The 16,334-nt window shown below is 37.1% G+C and overlaps 1 protein-coding gene across 1 annotated transcript in view; it reads left to right on the top strand.

The window, feature by feature from the left end:
- LOC114534196 overlaps nucleotides 1–16,334 on the top strand; it is a gene marked incomplete at its 3' end in the record, with an annotated part of 66,012 nt that overhangs the window by 32,813 nt on the left and 16,865 nt on the right. Inside the window, exons 22-45 of the mRNA XM_028555750.1 lie at nucleotides 311–452; nucleotides 937–1,262; nucleotides 1,675–1,816; nucleotides 2,882–3,216; nucleotides 3,624–3,765; nucleotides 4,600–4,907; nucleotides 5,364–5,505; nucleotides 6,010–6,317; nucleotides 6,928–7,072; nucleotides 7,150–7,272; nucleotides 7,813–7,991; nucleotides 8,523–8,666; nucleotides 8,869–9,010; nucleotides 10,136–10,491; nucleotides 11,083–11,224; nucleotides 11,566–11,688; nucleotides 11,807–11,920; nucleotides 12,010–13,014; nucleotides 13,251–13,660; nucleotides 13,850–14,011; nucleotides 14,460–14,551; nucleotides 15,093–15,206; nucleotides 15,560–15,903; nucleotides 16,018–16,301. Of these exons, the coding sequence (XP_028411551.1) occupies nucleotides 311–452; nucleotides 937–1,262; nucleotides 1,675–1,816; nucleotides 2,882–3,216; nucleotides 3,624–3,765; nucleotides 4,600–4,907; nucleotides 5,364–5,505; nucleotides 6,010–6,317; nucleotides 6,928–7,072; nucleotides 7,150–7,272; nucleotides 7,813–7,991; nucleotides 8,523–8,666; nucleotides 8,869–9,010; nucleotides 10,136–10,491; nucleotides 11,083–11,224; nucleotides 11,566–11,688; nucleotides 11,807–11,920; nucleotides 12,010–13,014; nucleotides 13,251–13,660; nucleotides 13,850–14,011; nucleotides 14,460–14,551; nucleotides 15,093–15,206; nucleotides 15,560–15,903; nucleotides 16,018–16,301 (5,724 nt within the window). The remainder of the gene's footprint in view (nucleotides 1–310; nucleotides 453–936; nucleotides 1,263–1,674; nucleotides 1,817–2,881; nucleotides 3,217–3,623; nucleotides 3,766–4,599; nucleotides 4,908–5,363; nucleotides 5,506–6,009; nucleotides 6,318–6,927; nucleotides 7,073–7,149; nucleotides 7,273–7,812; nucleotides 7,992–8,522; nucleotides 8,667–8,868; nucleotides 9,011–10,135; nucleotides 10,492–11,082; nucleotides 11,225–11,565; nucleotides 11,689–11,806; nucleotides 11,921–12,009; nucleotides 13,015–13,250; nucleotides 13,661–13,849; nucleotides 14,012–14,459; nucleotides 14,552–15,092; nucleotides 15,207–15,559; nucleotides 15,904–16,017; nucleotides 16,302–16,334) is intronic.

Here is a 16,334-nt window from a genome sequence, read left to right as displayed (position 1 = left end):
TCCGAACCAAAGGAGAATTTTCCTGAGTGGAAACTAGCCTTAAGTTTGCAGCGACTCACTTGCGTAACGTCACGAAAATTGCAAGTTCCAGTGTTCTGTTACGGCGGCCTTCAATTCAAATATATCGATTCAAACAGCTCTAAAATTTTTTCATTCGGGATAAAATCGAAAAATTCTTTCACCACAACACTCGAACGCCGCTTTTTTTAAAAAACTAAATACGTTATTTACCGTTTTGTTCGGTCTAGATAGAAAAATATTTCCCCTCGGTCATAATTTTAATCATTCTATTCATTTCCTTTACGTTAAGCTGTTTTCCGCAAATTATGATGTCAGCAACACAGTAAGACAAGATTTATATCCATACATCATTGCTCGTTTTCTTCGAATCATTCCAAAAATTTGGGTTGGATCTTGTGCTTTGAGAGTTGAATTTTATGGTCGATATGAAGGTGTGGTGTTCTGAAACTGATAGTATTAAAGTAATATAGATTCTCTAAAATTAAGTATACGCAAAGCTGTCATTACTGGTGATTATTTAAATGATTTATATCGTAAAAAACACAATTTTGAAAAATAAACAATTATTGACAATTTTTGTGCATATATATAGATAGTTAAGCAAAAATCGCAAGGATTTTTCTTTGAAACTGTGTGAATATATATAGGAAATTTTCTTTGAAACTGTGCGAATATATATAGGTGGTTTGAGTTCAGAGGTATTCGTCAAATATGTGAGCGTGATGTGGTAATATATAATTTAGTCTGAAGATGTCTTAAGTTCAGTAAAGAAGGAACGTTATACAAATGAATTATTTTAAACATCTAATTGTTTTCATGATTCGTAAATGTTATATAATGGGCTCCCCTGTTATTCCTATAAAACTATTCATGCAAAACACACGATGCACTTATTAACCATTTACTTTATTGCAGACGACAACAATTCGACCACCCTTGGTATGGGAAGCGGTCGTATCTTGGATGGTCAAATTTCAGCATCCTCCGTACACAGTTCGTCATATCTTCCAGGCTTCGGCCGGCTAAATTATGACTCAGCTTCCAGCGTGACTTGGGCAGGATGGCGGCCACTTGCTGATGCCGATCAGTGGTTTCAGGTTGATTTTGAAACATTTGCGAAAGTCACATCAATTTTTACGTTGGGGTTGCGTGACGCAGATAGTTGGATAACAAAGTTTCTGGTGTCATTTAGCAACGATGGTACAAACTTTCAAGACTATCTCGAATTTGGAAAGGCCAAGGTAAGATACAGTATAATAATTATTTCCCAAAAGAGGTGAAAGTCGAAACGTAATTGTTGGTACCAAAATATGCAACCCGCGCGTCCCGTGCATGGGGATTTTTCTTGCGACGCATTGGTTTCAGATTATATTAATGATCATTTTCACATGACATCATGTGCATTTAGATCTTTTATGAAAGTATTCCATTGTTTTCTTTTAATTTTTAAAGTTTTACCTTGTAATCGGTTGAACTCTGGCTTGGACATCGACTAAAAAATTATAATAGTGCTGTGATTCTTATTATAATTATAATTGAAGTGTTGTGATTCTTATAAAAATTATAATAGTGCTGTGATTTTTATTCACCTCCTTATAATTGCTACATTATGTATAATTATTATAACACCTTTTTATAACTGTTTACCTCAAGGTATTTGTCGGAAACAACCATAATGCACGGCTGAGCAAACAGCGGCTGTTACATTTAATTTTTGCACGCTACATTCGCGTGAAACCAACGGCATGGTATACTAACGTGGCACTCAGAATCGAATTCAACGGGTCATATTTGGGTAAGTTATATGGATGCCTCAAATTGGTGACACAATTAATAAAACTAGACCTTTCTAAATAAGGACCTCTAGAAATCGATCTTAGGGAATTGTAAAAAAAGATTAAAGATGATAATATTAATTCCAATTTGAGTATATGAAGACAGGCTTTTTATTTTGGTGAAAAATTAAGTGTGGTTTATCAGAACATGAACAGCCTACGTTCTGTCTAAAGAGAGAATATGGAAAAGTTTGTCTGACGCATTTTCATTATAAAATGAAACGGTTAGAGTACGACTGGCTGATATTACCTGTATGTTTGTTTTCTATAAGAAACTGATATGCAATGTGATTACAGCCGTCAAGTATAGGCCGTCAATATCACTCAATAATTAGTATAATTACAAATTAAATTATTGATAATTCTGGCATCATTAGAGTTCACTGGTATACAAATACACGAATGCATTGCACGAATTAAAACATTCATTAGTTGTTTTTTATAATACCAAAATAGACTGTCACTTTTCAAAAGTAACTTTTTACTTAACCGAACGTTATGGATCAAATTTAAATACACAACCACCATACAGCAAACAATTAAGTTATACGGGAAACGTCGTATTTTGTGTGTCTTTTCGTATTTTCACCGTCTGGATCTTCAATAAGTTGAGAAATGTTGTCTTCATTGACTAAAATAAAAGGCTTACTACAAGCAACCGCCATTTTGAACTTTGGATAGTAATGTTTGCATTAGATCACATTTTCTTTTCACAATTCCATTGCACTGTTGGGAATGGGACATTCTATTTAATATCACGTGACAGTCATCAACGAATTAAACGTTCTAATTAAGTTCATGAGTATTATATAATATCTACTGTTATCACTAATTCAAACATGATTAATATTAAGTAAACATGCAGTATGGCGGGCTGTCATGTGTCTCGTTCTTCGAACAAGTGATTGGCGAGAATGAAAATGACAAATTGCTTAACATTTTAGGCATGTTAGATATTATATTATACGCTGCTTTTTAATGCGTGCATTATTCCCTCCAAATACATCCAAACTTATTCTGCTTAGAATATGACTGTATCGACCCAATTCCACTTGGTCTGGAAAGTAACTTGATCGTGAACCCTCAGTTATCGTCGTCATCAGAGAAAAGTCAAACGTCACGGGCTAGAAATGCCCGGCTGAGATTGGAGCCAATAGACGGCGAAAGAGATGGCGCGTGGATTGCTTCCGCTGATGATAGATATCCATGGTTAAGGGTGGATTTTAAATCGAACGTAACCTTGAGAGGAATCACAACACAGGGTCGATTTGATGCCGCTGAATGGGTTACTAGTTACAATGTCATGCATAGTATTGATGGGATAAACTATGAAACGTACAAAGAAGATGGAAACGTTAAGGTAGGAGTGTAACTACAACTACCTCAGTCAATGAGGTTCGACGAATTAGAATAAACAATAATCATTGAGCGCTACTCAAGTATTTAACTGAGTATTAATTGAGTATTTAACTGGGGCCGGTTGTTGGAAAGGCGTTTAGCCTAAACGGTGGATAAGCCAAAGTTTAAAAATACTCTCATAGATCTTGTTAATGACTAAATCTGCATCTTATGCATCAAATGTGTACTTCCATTGACAATTAAGCTATTTACATCGAAATATTTCAGCTCAGTTGTTCAATAAATAAATAGTTTTGCTTTCCATTTTGAACTTATCCACCGTTTAAGCTAAACGCCTTTCGAACAACCGGCCCCAGGCTGGCAGTGTCTACAATGCTAAAGATTGTTTTCTACTTTATCTGCAAAAAGGTTTTCTCAGCAAACTACGATAGTAATACAACTGTGAAGCACTATATCGACCCACCAATATTTGCTCGATATGTTCGTCTTCATCCGAAACAGTGCTCCGGGGCTTGTGCTTTGCGTGCTGAGTTTCACGGATGTTATACAGGTAAAGCATGTTATGCATGATTTTTTCCCGCCATTAGGTGTTTTGATCTTAACATCAGAATTATCACAATAACAAACATTTAAGCGCGTTTCCCATGCACGAGCGATAACAGATAAAAAGTAGGAAGCGATTCTACTTTTTCGTGAATTTTTTACCAAAACAATCACAGCTTCGGATTTCAAATATCGCTTCGCGTCGCGCGAATAAATCGGAAAGGACATCGCGGCTATTTAGGCATTACTTCTGGCAGCCGTCAGGGGTACTTGTTTTATACACCCGTGTATCGTTATAGAGGATGACTAGCGGGCGGTACTGTTAATATACTTCAATTTATATTTGCAGACATTTTAAGCCCAAGTTTTAATGTTATATACGTATATATACTCTTGAGTGAAAACAACATTGCACAAGCATAAACCGGCTTTATTGCGCAAAACCGGCCGATGATAGAATCTAATCCAAAATCAACATTTTCACATCGAATTAACTCTATATAGCCTAGCTAGTGGAGCTTTAGCCAAACCAATTCTACTCCTAACAAAGAAAAACTCGTCGGTCGGTTTGATTCCGATGCAAAAAGTGGTATTTTTGCCGGCATGTGAAACCTTTGATAGAATACGTACGGAATCTCTCAGAGTATTTAAACTGTATAGCTCAGTTAGCATGGAGCTTTAGCCGTAATTGTTGCATTTTCACTTTCGAAAGCATTGGTTCCTTTCTGAGTAGCATACCCGAAATCAACATTTGTTTATGAATATAGCTTGATTTGCTATGGAATCATGTAAACTAACGTATGAAGTGTTCTGCATGTAACTGTTTGCTGTGGGTTTGCAGGCTGCCAAAATCCCGTTCATCTTGGATTAGCGAACAAAGTTATCGCAGATACGCAATTCAATTCTTCGTCGTATTATACAGGCTACGAGGCCTTTTACGCCAGGTTAAATCACGCTACATCTGGTTGGATGGCGCTTTCATCAGATCAAAGTCCCTGGTTGGAAGTTAATTTCATGATGGGGACTAAGGTACAAGAAATTTTATCGCAAGGGCTACAGAGTAACTCATATTGGGTACACAACTATACAGTCTCATTCTCAAGTGATGGGAAAACCTTTCAAAACTATCTCGAAAACGATAAAGTGAAGGTATGAGAGCAAAATTTTCTCACTTGTTATTATTGTACTAGGTCAGAAGTAGTAACCTTAATACAATTGCTCTGACAACATGTGTTTCTCCGAAATAAAGAGCAATCAAAATGCACTACTTGATAGAGAAAAAAGTGCATGTAGTTCACTTGAAATGAATCTATACATAAAGTAGGTGATCACAGAACTTGCCTGCAGTTCATCACGTGTGGTTCCTTGCTGGCCTGCATTTTAATGTTGATAGGAAGGGGAAAGGCCCGTTTCGATTTAGTTTTTCTAATTCGCATCGAAGCAAATTACGCAAAACTAAACCGAATAGAGCAAAATGAGAGGAAGCAAGAACCGCTTCAAAACAACATTTCTTCGTGCCCTGCTAATATCCATAATTATATTTTGTTCACATGCAAATCTAGCCATGAGGATATTAATTAATAACATTACTTCTTTTTGTTTAAGGTGTTTTCCGGCAATTGGGATTCAAACACCGTTGTACGACATGTTTTAACTCGTGTTATTTTTTCTTACCGAATTCGTATCCATCCTAAAAAGTGGTATACGTATGTTGGACTCCGGTTGGAGTTCGCCGGCTGTAACTTTGGTAAGAGTTTGTTCTTGAAACAGAAATTTTATAGGAGGGTTCTTTAAAAAATCTTGCTTGTTTATGAAGCCTCAGCCAGATTTCACAATAATATAAATTAATTTGAAAAACGCAAGATCAGAAAATCAACTATATACTTATTAAGACAGGAATTTGAAATGTGCGCTTAGACCATATTATGCAGTCCATTTTTTAACTGTTTTTCTAACATTGAAGTCCATTTTAATACTGATTATCTAAAGTATTTTACTCCTTTTTAGTTATGGTATCAAAAAACAGACCAGACATGCAGCTCTATTTTGTGCCAACTTTCAACTTGCGCCTATAAATAAAGCCTTGAATTATCAAGTCTATTGTTTGACCGAAAATATACTTATAAGAAAGCTTGCCTCTATTTCAACTAGCAAACCTTTTCTGTTAAAACTGAGACTGGATATTCTCTAATTGCAATGTATTTCCTTGCAGTATCTTTAAACGGATTTTATCGGCTCGTTCGTATTCTAGGTTGTATGTATCCTAAGCCCTTGGGGATGGAAGCTGAACATATTAAGGATTACCAAATAAGTGGATCAAGTTCTTGGAAATTTACTACCGCACCGTTCTTTGGAAGACTGCATTCTCGTGCTAGCTGGATGCCACATGACTCGGACACGTCGAAGTTTGTTACGGTTGACTTTTTAGGCAAAACTATGCTGGCCGGTATCATCATGCAAGGAGCGTTTGAGGAAGATAACTTTGTGACCAGTTTCAAGGTTGCCCTGAAGACTGGGGATAACCCGTTTAATCCCTATCAGCAAAATAGCATTGAGAAGGTAATTACTCGGAGACATTATTAATAAGTGAAATCTCTAATAATAGTTTCCCCTATTGCACTTTGGTCTCGCCTTTCGCAGCTATTTATGTATATTCGTGTTTTATAAATGCACATAAGAAGTAATGCAATCAAATAAATCAATCAAAAAACGTATCTGTCAGAGACAACAAGTAATCCGGAAATGAAGAGTCGTACTTATTTGGCGGTTGTAAAAGATGCCAACCGTTAAACACGACACTCATCGAGTGAGTCTACTTGACGCAAAATATAACCAACTAAGAGATGGATGAGTTTGAATTTTCGACTTCGAAATCTTCGATCGAAGATTAATTGGTTTTCTCGAATAATCACCTTATAATGATAATACATGTATACTCGGAGAGTATTATCACTGAATAAAAACCGCGATTCGATCTTGATTTTTATTTAGTAATACATTTAACTCACTTCATTTTCAGCGAAATGTGTATTCCCTCATTTGCCAAATGTATATTTCAAGCAAATGTGGATATGCTCTGAATGATATACAAACTCCATATTCTTTTTCCGTCATGCAGGCGATATGGTTGAGAACTATAAAGATAGATCGATGCTCCTTTGTTTTTTAGATATTTTCCGGGAATGTGGACACCAACACTACAGTAGAACATATGTTTCCCCTAGTTTTCGTGACAGATGCTATTCGCATTTTCCCGGTGACCTGGAATGGTACGCGTCCTGCAATGAGACTAGAGCTGTTGGGCTGTTATGAAGGTATTGTCTACATGCAATGAGCAAATTAATTTAAATTGTATGAGAATAATGATATTTTTTGCTTCAATACGTTGTAGATATCGATATTTGTGATTCCTCTCCCTGCAAAAACAATGGGACTTGCAATGACTATTTCACTACATACAACTTCTTTAACTGCACCTGCTTAGACGGATACACGGGCAAGCTGTGTGAGATAGGTACGGTGAATACATTTTTGTCATCTTATTAGATAGTCGTACCCTCCGGTTTTTAGTTGGAATTAAGAGACATAAACCGAAAATTAAGACAAGGAAAGTTTTCACATGGTCGTGTATGTATGTATGTATGTAACCTTTATTTAAAAACTTGATCGACGCTAGCCTCATCAACATTTACTGGTTTCCATGAGGGGCGTCGATATACATGCAAAAAGAAAGTAAAAAATAACTATTTACAGACGATAACATGAAAGAAAAGAGAAGATACAAAGTTTTAGTATAACCGTTATGGACGTACATGCTAAAGTCAATGCGTCGTGTTTAACCGTTATGGACGTACATGCTAAAGTCAATTAGACTGGTTTCAAAATAGTGCGTCATATTTTTTTGCGATTTTCATGCATTATGTTCCTCATAAAATGTAACAGCGGTTTTTGCAGCTAATGGTACTTTTTTCTTACCCAGTCATTAATAGATTGCGTAATTTATTTGTTTGAGTTTTCTGATCAAAAATGCTTTGATAAAAAACGATCATTTTAGAATGTACTGATGTAAGACCTCTAGGAATGTCCGGTGGTCAGATCAAGGATACCCAACTCACTGCTTCCACAATGTACGACAGCGAGGCTGTTCCATTGGCTGCGAGACTGCACAGCGTGGCTATTCGTAAGAGTGGTGGCTGGGTTGCTGGGGTGAACGACGGTAATCAATGGTTCCAGGTATAAGGTTACATGACGTACTCAAATTCACTGATGGCAAAATAGTTAAAATTAAAGGAAAAAACCTTTTACAGTCTTTCGCTGCGTGCTTCTCCAAATATGCGTTACCAAGTCAACTAAACTGCACATTTTTAAAATCATTTTTTGGCGTGCTAAATTGGCAATAAACACATGCATATAACACTGCATAAAACGGTTGGAAATTGGATTAATAAATATTTAAAACTGACACAAAGAATGCAAGATCACAGCAGGTTTGCAGCATCATACAGTTAGACTGAGTTCAAACCCAGCAAAAAAGTTTAATTTGTAGACAATTAATAATATTATCATGACTCTATAAAGCACGCTATGATGAATTATATAAAATACAGTATTAGGTATTTAAGTATTAGGTATTAAATATACAACCAAATTTTCAATTAATGGCGGTCATGAATGTTTCCGTGAAAAGCAACTTCAGTATCGCTATATAATAATATTATATATATTCATTTCAAATTGTCATGAGTGGTATCTTAAACTATGCAGGTCGATTTCTTAGTCAACGCCACAGTCGCTTCAATATTGACTCAGGGAAGAGATAACTATAGTCATTGGGTTGAAACGTATCAAGTTTCATACAGTAACGATGGGAATAGTTTTCAAGATTACACTCAAGGCGGCGTCATTAAGGTTGGTTCCAAGTGTATTTCAACTTTCGATCTCTCAATTCCGGTCCCATTATAAATATTAACTGCGATTATAACAAACGCAGTGTCTAAATGAGTAGTTCCTACATCTTTCTGCGGCATCCTTAGCCCGTTTATCATTGCCTTTCGAGGTGAATTCCCAATCGTCTTTCCCGCTGAAATATTTCGTATGCTACATTTTCCAGGAATTTACTGGAAACTCAGACAGAGACACGGTGGTGAAGAACACCTTAACACCTCGTCTTTTTACGCGTTTTATTCGTATTCATCCTAAATTATGCTTTATGAATTGTTCCCTGAGGGTGGAGTTTCTCGGCTGCTACCAAGGTATGGACTCTATATACATAGCGTCATTCCCGAAAACGTCCTAAGATTGTGAATATTCTATGAACAAGCATTTGTCCAATCTTTTCGTCAAAATTTCCAACACGGTCACACTCGAAGCGATGAGTGAAAATCATTATATTTATTACATTTACTTTTTCTCCATTTTTAACTAATGGAATTGACTTTTAGGATTTTAACTATAGAACAGCTTATGTTTCTTTTTAAACAATCTTTTGCCACTTAAAATTATAAAGGAAGAGGAGTTGCTGCTGTTTTTAACGCTCTCGATTTTGAAGCGCAACTGTCTTTCCTATCAGAACTTAATTATAGCTTGATAGATCACATCCTAACACCGGCTATGATACACCGGCTATGACAATATACAGGGTGTCCCAAAAAAAACGAAAACTATTGAAATCACCCATAACAATGCAATTGTTAGAGTTTGAATGCCTAAGCACTCTGTTGGGCCCACAAGTGTATAAATTGGGGTTGCCATAAGCATTTTTATGCATGCATATGCATGATGCTGTAAAATTTGCTTGTTCGCAAAAATGATATTTATCAACAACATTTACAATTTACAAATATTGATAACATTATTAAAATGTGCATCTCAAGGACCATGACCTTCGACATGCCCCCTCTCCCTAGCAACACAAAGCATTTAGCATTTCATAAGTTGCATTAAATCCCCACGGGCTGAAATTCGTGAACACGGCATTCAAATTTTAACAATGAGTGATTTCAATAGTTTTCGTTTTTTTTGGGACACCCTGTAGACAATAGTCCAGATATGTTTCTACGGACGACGGAGCGTGGTCCGCATTTGCCAACCAATCAGAAAACAGAATTTTAAAAAGCATCATGAAAAAACAAATAATATCTAATACAAATCAAAAGTTTTAGTTTTAAATTAGAGCAAATATGACAAAAATTCTCCCCAGTTCCCTTCTATCTTGACCGCGCGCTACAGTATATCTTGTATACGCTAAAAATAGCTGCCCCGGTATGTAGGATAGCTTATAAATGTGTGCATTAAATGAAATGATTGATTACATTATATGAACATACAAAATAAATTATTGTTATAACATGAAAAAATAACAAAAAACTTTTTTTTAGTCACTCCTTTACGTTGCTTGAATCCAATTCCACTTGGCATGGAAAACAAACAAATCAAGGACAACCAGATTACGGCATCGTCAGAGTGCGATGATGCAAAGTTTGTCGGACGTTGTGCAGCTGCAAACGGCAGAGCAAACGCCACAATATTCTCACATCATGGTGCTTGGATAGCGATGGCACAAGATCTGGACATGTGGTTCGAGGTGGATTTCGTATATAACACGACCGTTAGGGAAATAATGACTCAGGGTAGGGAAGACCGCGATCAATGGGTAAAACTGTACAATGTCACATACAAAAATGAAACCGGCCTATCTCGTATGTATGATATGGGCGATGGCATACGAAGCAAGGTAAATCTTTATTATCATTGATTACCAGCGGAAGTTTCAGAAAACAAATAGAAATATAGAGTTGAGAAGGGAAAGCAAAGGTCTCCTAAGGGCAAAGAATGAAAGAAATATGTTCACGCATGACGAAACAAAGCTATACATTAGAATAAAATTCATGATGTCGTCGGTGTTTCGTCTGGTATGCGATTCATCCAGTGCCGTAACTAGAACGATAATTGGGGGGGGGGGTGTTTATTCATATATTCAGTTCTGCCCAACGGGTTTCTTTTGTAAGTGCAATAGCTTACAATAGAAATCCGTCGGGCAAGACTGAATATATGAATAAACACCCCCCCCCAATTATCGTTCTAGTTACGGCCCTGGATTCATCGCTTTCAATCCCGCATCTTTGAATCGTCAATTTTTATAACCATTTTGTTCATCCCCCATCCCAACCTCGTACCAAGGTTGCACCCCTCCAAGTATTCTCCAATAAAAAAGAGCCATGATCGTTGCGTAATTTTTAAAACACTCAATTTTTTTCTTTACCGTGGTTCAAAAATCACTGTTTGTAATTCCTCTACCATACCATAGTTCTTTCTTCTTTTTCAGCTATTCAAAGGAAATTTTGATAGAAATACAGTTATCAATCATACATTATCACCAGTCATTCACCTTCAGATTATTCGTATTCACCCACTATTGTGCCATGGAGCTTGCGCTTTGAGGATTGAATTTGTTGGCTGTTACGAAGGTACAGTGATGTTGGTTGTCGTTATCCAGAATTTACTGACCTTTCTGAAGGCCAGCCTGTTTTTTTTATTTATTTTTAATATCCGGTTTATAATCCATTAGTTGAAACCTGTTGATCATCAGAATTTAGCCGGAATTGGGCCACTTTTTTCCCCTTCTGGATTCTTCTTGCACCCATTGCCCTTCTTGACCTCCCTATTGCAAATTCCACGGGTGTATCAAGCAATAACGAAACCACTAGCCAAACACTTTCGCAACTCTTTCAAAATACAACTATTCTTGCTGGAAATCAAATAAATTAACGACAATATTGTTAATATCAACGTATTTCCCCCTCTAAAGACGCTGATGTATGTGATCCTTCACCATGTCGAAATAATGCAACTTGCAATGATCAGTTCGATTTCTTCAACTCATTCAACTGTACGTGCCCTGCAGGATACACGGGAAAGCTGTGTGAGACAGGTAACAGTCTGAGCTAAAATTAAAATTGTTTTTCAGAAGGTTATGAACTCATTATTTTTGAGCGTGCAAGTGAAAGTAAAAACGGCTCATTTTTATTTATCACATTGATTTTTTATAGACATCGACGAGTGCCTATCTTACCCGTGCCTTAACAATGGAGCATGCAACGATTTCGTCAATATATTCAACTGTACATGTACGATAGACTTCTGGGGAAATATTTGTGAATTTGGTATGTGTAATAATTGCTTTTAATTGCCATTATAAATTGTTTTGTCCAACCAAGTTGATGATTTTAATTCTATCGATTCCTTCCAACAGAGGTTATATGGCCTATTGCTAACTTTTCCGTGACGCCTATACCAGCGCATAGATTCGGCGGAAATATCTCGGTTGTTTGGGAAATGGATCAAGGGAGCTACGTTACAGTTGAGGTGTATTATAACGAGAATATATGTTGTAACCGAAGCGCAACAAACCATCTTGGTGGTAACACCAGTCAGTGCAACTGCCTCGTAACCGATCCTGCTCGATTTGATCCTGATGGGCTTGTCGACTTCCGCATTTATGCCTACAACAGCGTTTCGAACGAAACCGTGAATTTGAGCGTTGAAGTATTGAAGATCATAAAAAATGTCCGTATTTCCACAAAAACTAGCATTGCCACCTGGGGTATTGGTGTTGACGGGACAGGCAGCCAAAGAAACGTATTTCCAACGGAGCACCCGGTAAAGATGAGTGCCACTTTCGATGGAGGACCAGCTAGTATTATAAAATGGACATTCAGCTGCAGCGTGAGTCCAACAATAAGTGACGAAAGCAAACTTTCCTTTGATAAAACTTTCCCAAATGATACATCTCAGACATGTGTCATCAACCTGAGTTTAACGAACAATATTAGTACAGATCACGACGATAAGACCATTGACCTTAAAGAAAGCCTTATTTTCACCAGTTTGACATATGACGGTCCTTTGAAGCCAAATCAAACTATGACGTTCACGATATCATTTAAGAAATTTGGCCAAGGCACTTGCGTCGTAATGGATCTTGGCGATAACAGTTCTCTGCTTGTGTTTGGCGATGCCTCGTGCAAAAATAAGTTTGATGTTTCCAAAATCAACCCAAAAATCGTCGAAGATCCGCCATTACGGTTTTCCTCAAAAGATCCAACTACGTCAACGATCACGATTACGCATGAATACCCGGGGGTTGGTACATACGACGTGAAGATGAGCGCTGCAAATCTTCTAGCCAATGTCACGGAAAGCTTGATTGCAGTGGTTATTCCTTTCGTGTGTAAATATCCAAATGTGACAATAATAGGTAATGTAGCAATTAGAATTTGTGTGTTTGTTTGGTGTTTATAACAAGGCGTCCTAAAAGTTTCTATTTCAGCTGTTTACCTTTCTCTTGCGGTTTCACAGCTCTGGCAATAAAATTGTTGACCAAAAAAACTGTTAACTGCACCCCATTGTGGATCAATTTGTGTTTACAGAAATGTAAATGAAGTTGCTCATAAATAGAAATGACAATTCGTGCGCCATTCTATTTTATAACAGGTCTACCACTGAACACATCAAATCTGTTACAAGCGCCACAAGTGTTCCGTTCTAAGCTGATTTTTCTGTCGACCGAAAATGAAATCTACTGCGAACCAACAAACCTTGTTAAAGTTTCTTGGACTGTCTATAGAATTCTCGACGATCCAGTCATTTTAAACACAAACCCATTGATAAGGAAATCCGACTTAGGAAAGACTGTATACCTCGCTGACATCATTTCACCTGACCTTTCTATACCTGAAAGAGGCTTACCGTTCGGATACTACGAAATAAGTGGTCGTGTGGAAATGCAGGATATACCATACGTTTTTGGAATTGGTACGCTATACGTTCAGATCATCCAGACTCCTTGGATCATTGCAGGTGCAACGACCGGATCGTTTTACACTGTGCCTTTCCAGGAGCGGGTAAGAAAATAGTTTAGGTTGTCAAATATTTTGTTATTGCTTTGGCGATGTTAGACGGAGTCAAAAAAAAAATGCAGGATGTAAAAATTGGGGCGATCATGCAAAAATTAGTTAAGTAACAAAGGTAAAAATAATTTGAGCATAACTTTTCGACAATCGAACCGACTTTCTTTTTTTCACCTAATATAGGGATTTTTAAACGCATCGGCATCAGTGGATCCTGATTTTAATAACACAGATGCAATGAGCTTTGCCTGGTACTGCAGAGATGTTGGAGGACCTGAATTCCAGTTGTCTGACGTAGCTAACTTGAGCTTGGTCACCGCTCCTGCCGCTTACCCAGTTGACGACGTGAGTCATGTGCATGAGTTGATTGAGATGCTAAAATGGCTTATGTAGCTGTTTTTGAGCATATAACAGTTTTTTTCTTATATCATACACATGCACAATCCAGAGTCGAAATAATTAGGATACGAGCGAGTGCAGCGAACTAGTGAAATATCGTTTTACAACCGTTTGGAGTTTTTTTATTATACCCATTTTTATAGCGACAAAAATGAAATGCATAAAATTCGACTGCTTGCGAAAACCGTTAAAAAGAAACACAAATAATCTATATGGTTACGGACTAGCAATTCTCTAAAAATTCTAAAAAAATTGTGGCCAGGGTAAAAATTGCTTCATTGCGCTGGGAAAACGGGCTAAACAGATAAAGCAGAGGGCTACGCAGATAAATTATCCCTATACAATTCATTCTCCTGAACAGTTTCTTATGCGTCCAAAATCTTCTAAATTTCAGCTTGGTGGATGTTTTGGTACAGGGCCCGGTCAATTAAATAGCACCGATAAGATCGTTGAATTCGATACGGGGACGATGGTTGAAGACAAATAGTAAGTAAACATATTTTATCCCCAGTCAAAGCCACGGTTCAATTATTCAGATAATTTACTAAAACACTGATCTCTAAATGGTTTGTGAGCTATTCCGGACACGGAGCTGTCACTGATAGAAAAAGACGTGATATTCTTTTTACAGGCATTGCTGCACTGTGCATCTTTCCTTGCAATCTTCAATGCAATTCTACTCTTGAGGCATTTAAAGTTGACAAATACGAACATTTCTTACGATCTATAACGTTTTTGAGCATTTTGAACACTGTTTACAAAATAATTAACATCCCTTAAAATTATAATTGCATTAATTGCGTCTTGAAAGAAAAGTAGCACCGTGTAACAGAGCTGTATAGCGATTGGGATTATTCCGCGTATCATATAGCTGTGAGTTGGAAATTGTTTGACCGCCTTGACATTTATCGATTACTTCTTAATCTCGCCAAAAGAAATCGACGACGGTTCATCTAGCTAAGTTACCTCTTTAATCTGTCGTAGTCGAGTATTCTGGGAAGAATATTAAAATTTATGTGTTTTTTAGCTATATAATTTCACTCGTGGCCTCTACAAGTCATCAAGGTTTTGCAGTTAGGCGACACTTAACCAATATTTATTTTCATGTGGCGAGAGGTAAACCACCGGGATTGGTTGGAAGGTATTTAAATATTATAATAAATAAACTGTTACTATATATAACGCAAGAGAGTGCTTCTACAACGCACAAAGAAGGCATGTTGTTGTAAAATCATAGTCAGGGCTTTTTATAGTTCTTCTAAAAAATATTATGCATGTGAACAAATAATGCGACGAAGAAAAGCTCTGGTACTATGTGATTCCTACAACTGTAGAGAAGCCATTATCTGAGCAGTGCATGATTTTCAATTCAATGTTCTAAACAAAATAATTTGTAGGCATTACCTATCATTTGTCTCTTCTCAATGAGAAAAAGTGTCAATCCAATTGTAAACGTTCCTGAAATATACATGATATATTCCTGCCTTTTTACAGCTGCTTTAAGAATTGTTTGGCAAAAACAAACCGGGACGAAAAGCTCATCATAAAGGCTAAGTGCAACGCTCGTTGCTATGGTGAACTTGCTTTTACTTGGTCATTGTATCGATACGATGATATAAATACCCCAGAACCTTTTAATCTATCCTCCCTGCACGAGTTTACGTCAAGCCAACTTAAAGAGATGACTACGAGCCCAATCGATGCACTGGAAATCGCTCTCAAACCAAAATCACTGGATCCTGGAAAGAAGTATATTCTGGCATTCATTGCATCCCGTCCTAGCGGTGTTTTTGGTGAACTGAGATTTACCTTGATTACTAACGAGGCGCCAGTCAATGGTACGAAGTAAACTTGTTTTGCACGCAGAAGTCATTTCATTGTCATATTTAGCAAAAGCGTAAGGCACTCACTAACCATGTTCCCATGTGTTAATCATAATTATCAACTTTCAGGCACATGCTCTATCTCCCCTTTATATGGGGTTGCAATGGAAACAAATTTCACGGTCACTTGTAAACATTGGGAGGATGAAGATGTGCCTATTACCGTTGAATTTTCACACATCATGAAAAGTGCGAAAACAGTGTTCTACTTTCAAAAAGTTCCAAATAGGGGGAAAGTCACGGAAACGCTTTCGTTGTCAGCCGGAGATGAAGCGAGCGATTATTACCTAAACATCAGTATTACTGTCAAGGACAGATTTTTCGCTCAAACCAAGGATAATATGACAATCCAGGTAAAAAGGCTATCAAATATGAGTAAGAAATAT

This window comes from Dendronephthya gigantea, unplaced genomic scaffold, assembly GCF_004324835.1.
Source record: "Dendronephthya gigantea isolate DGI-Jeju-01 unplaced genomic scaffold, DenGig_1.0 000098F, whole genome shotgun sequence".
Lineage (NCBI taxonomy): Eukaryota > Metazoa > Cnidaria > Anthozoa > Malacalcyonacea > Nephtheidae > Dendronephthya > Dendronephthya gigantea.
Note: the sequence above shows the minus strand (reverse complement) of the source record. Positions and strands in the feature narration are given on the sequence as shown.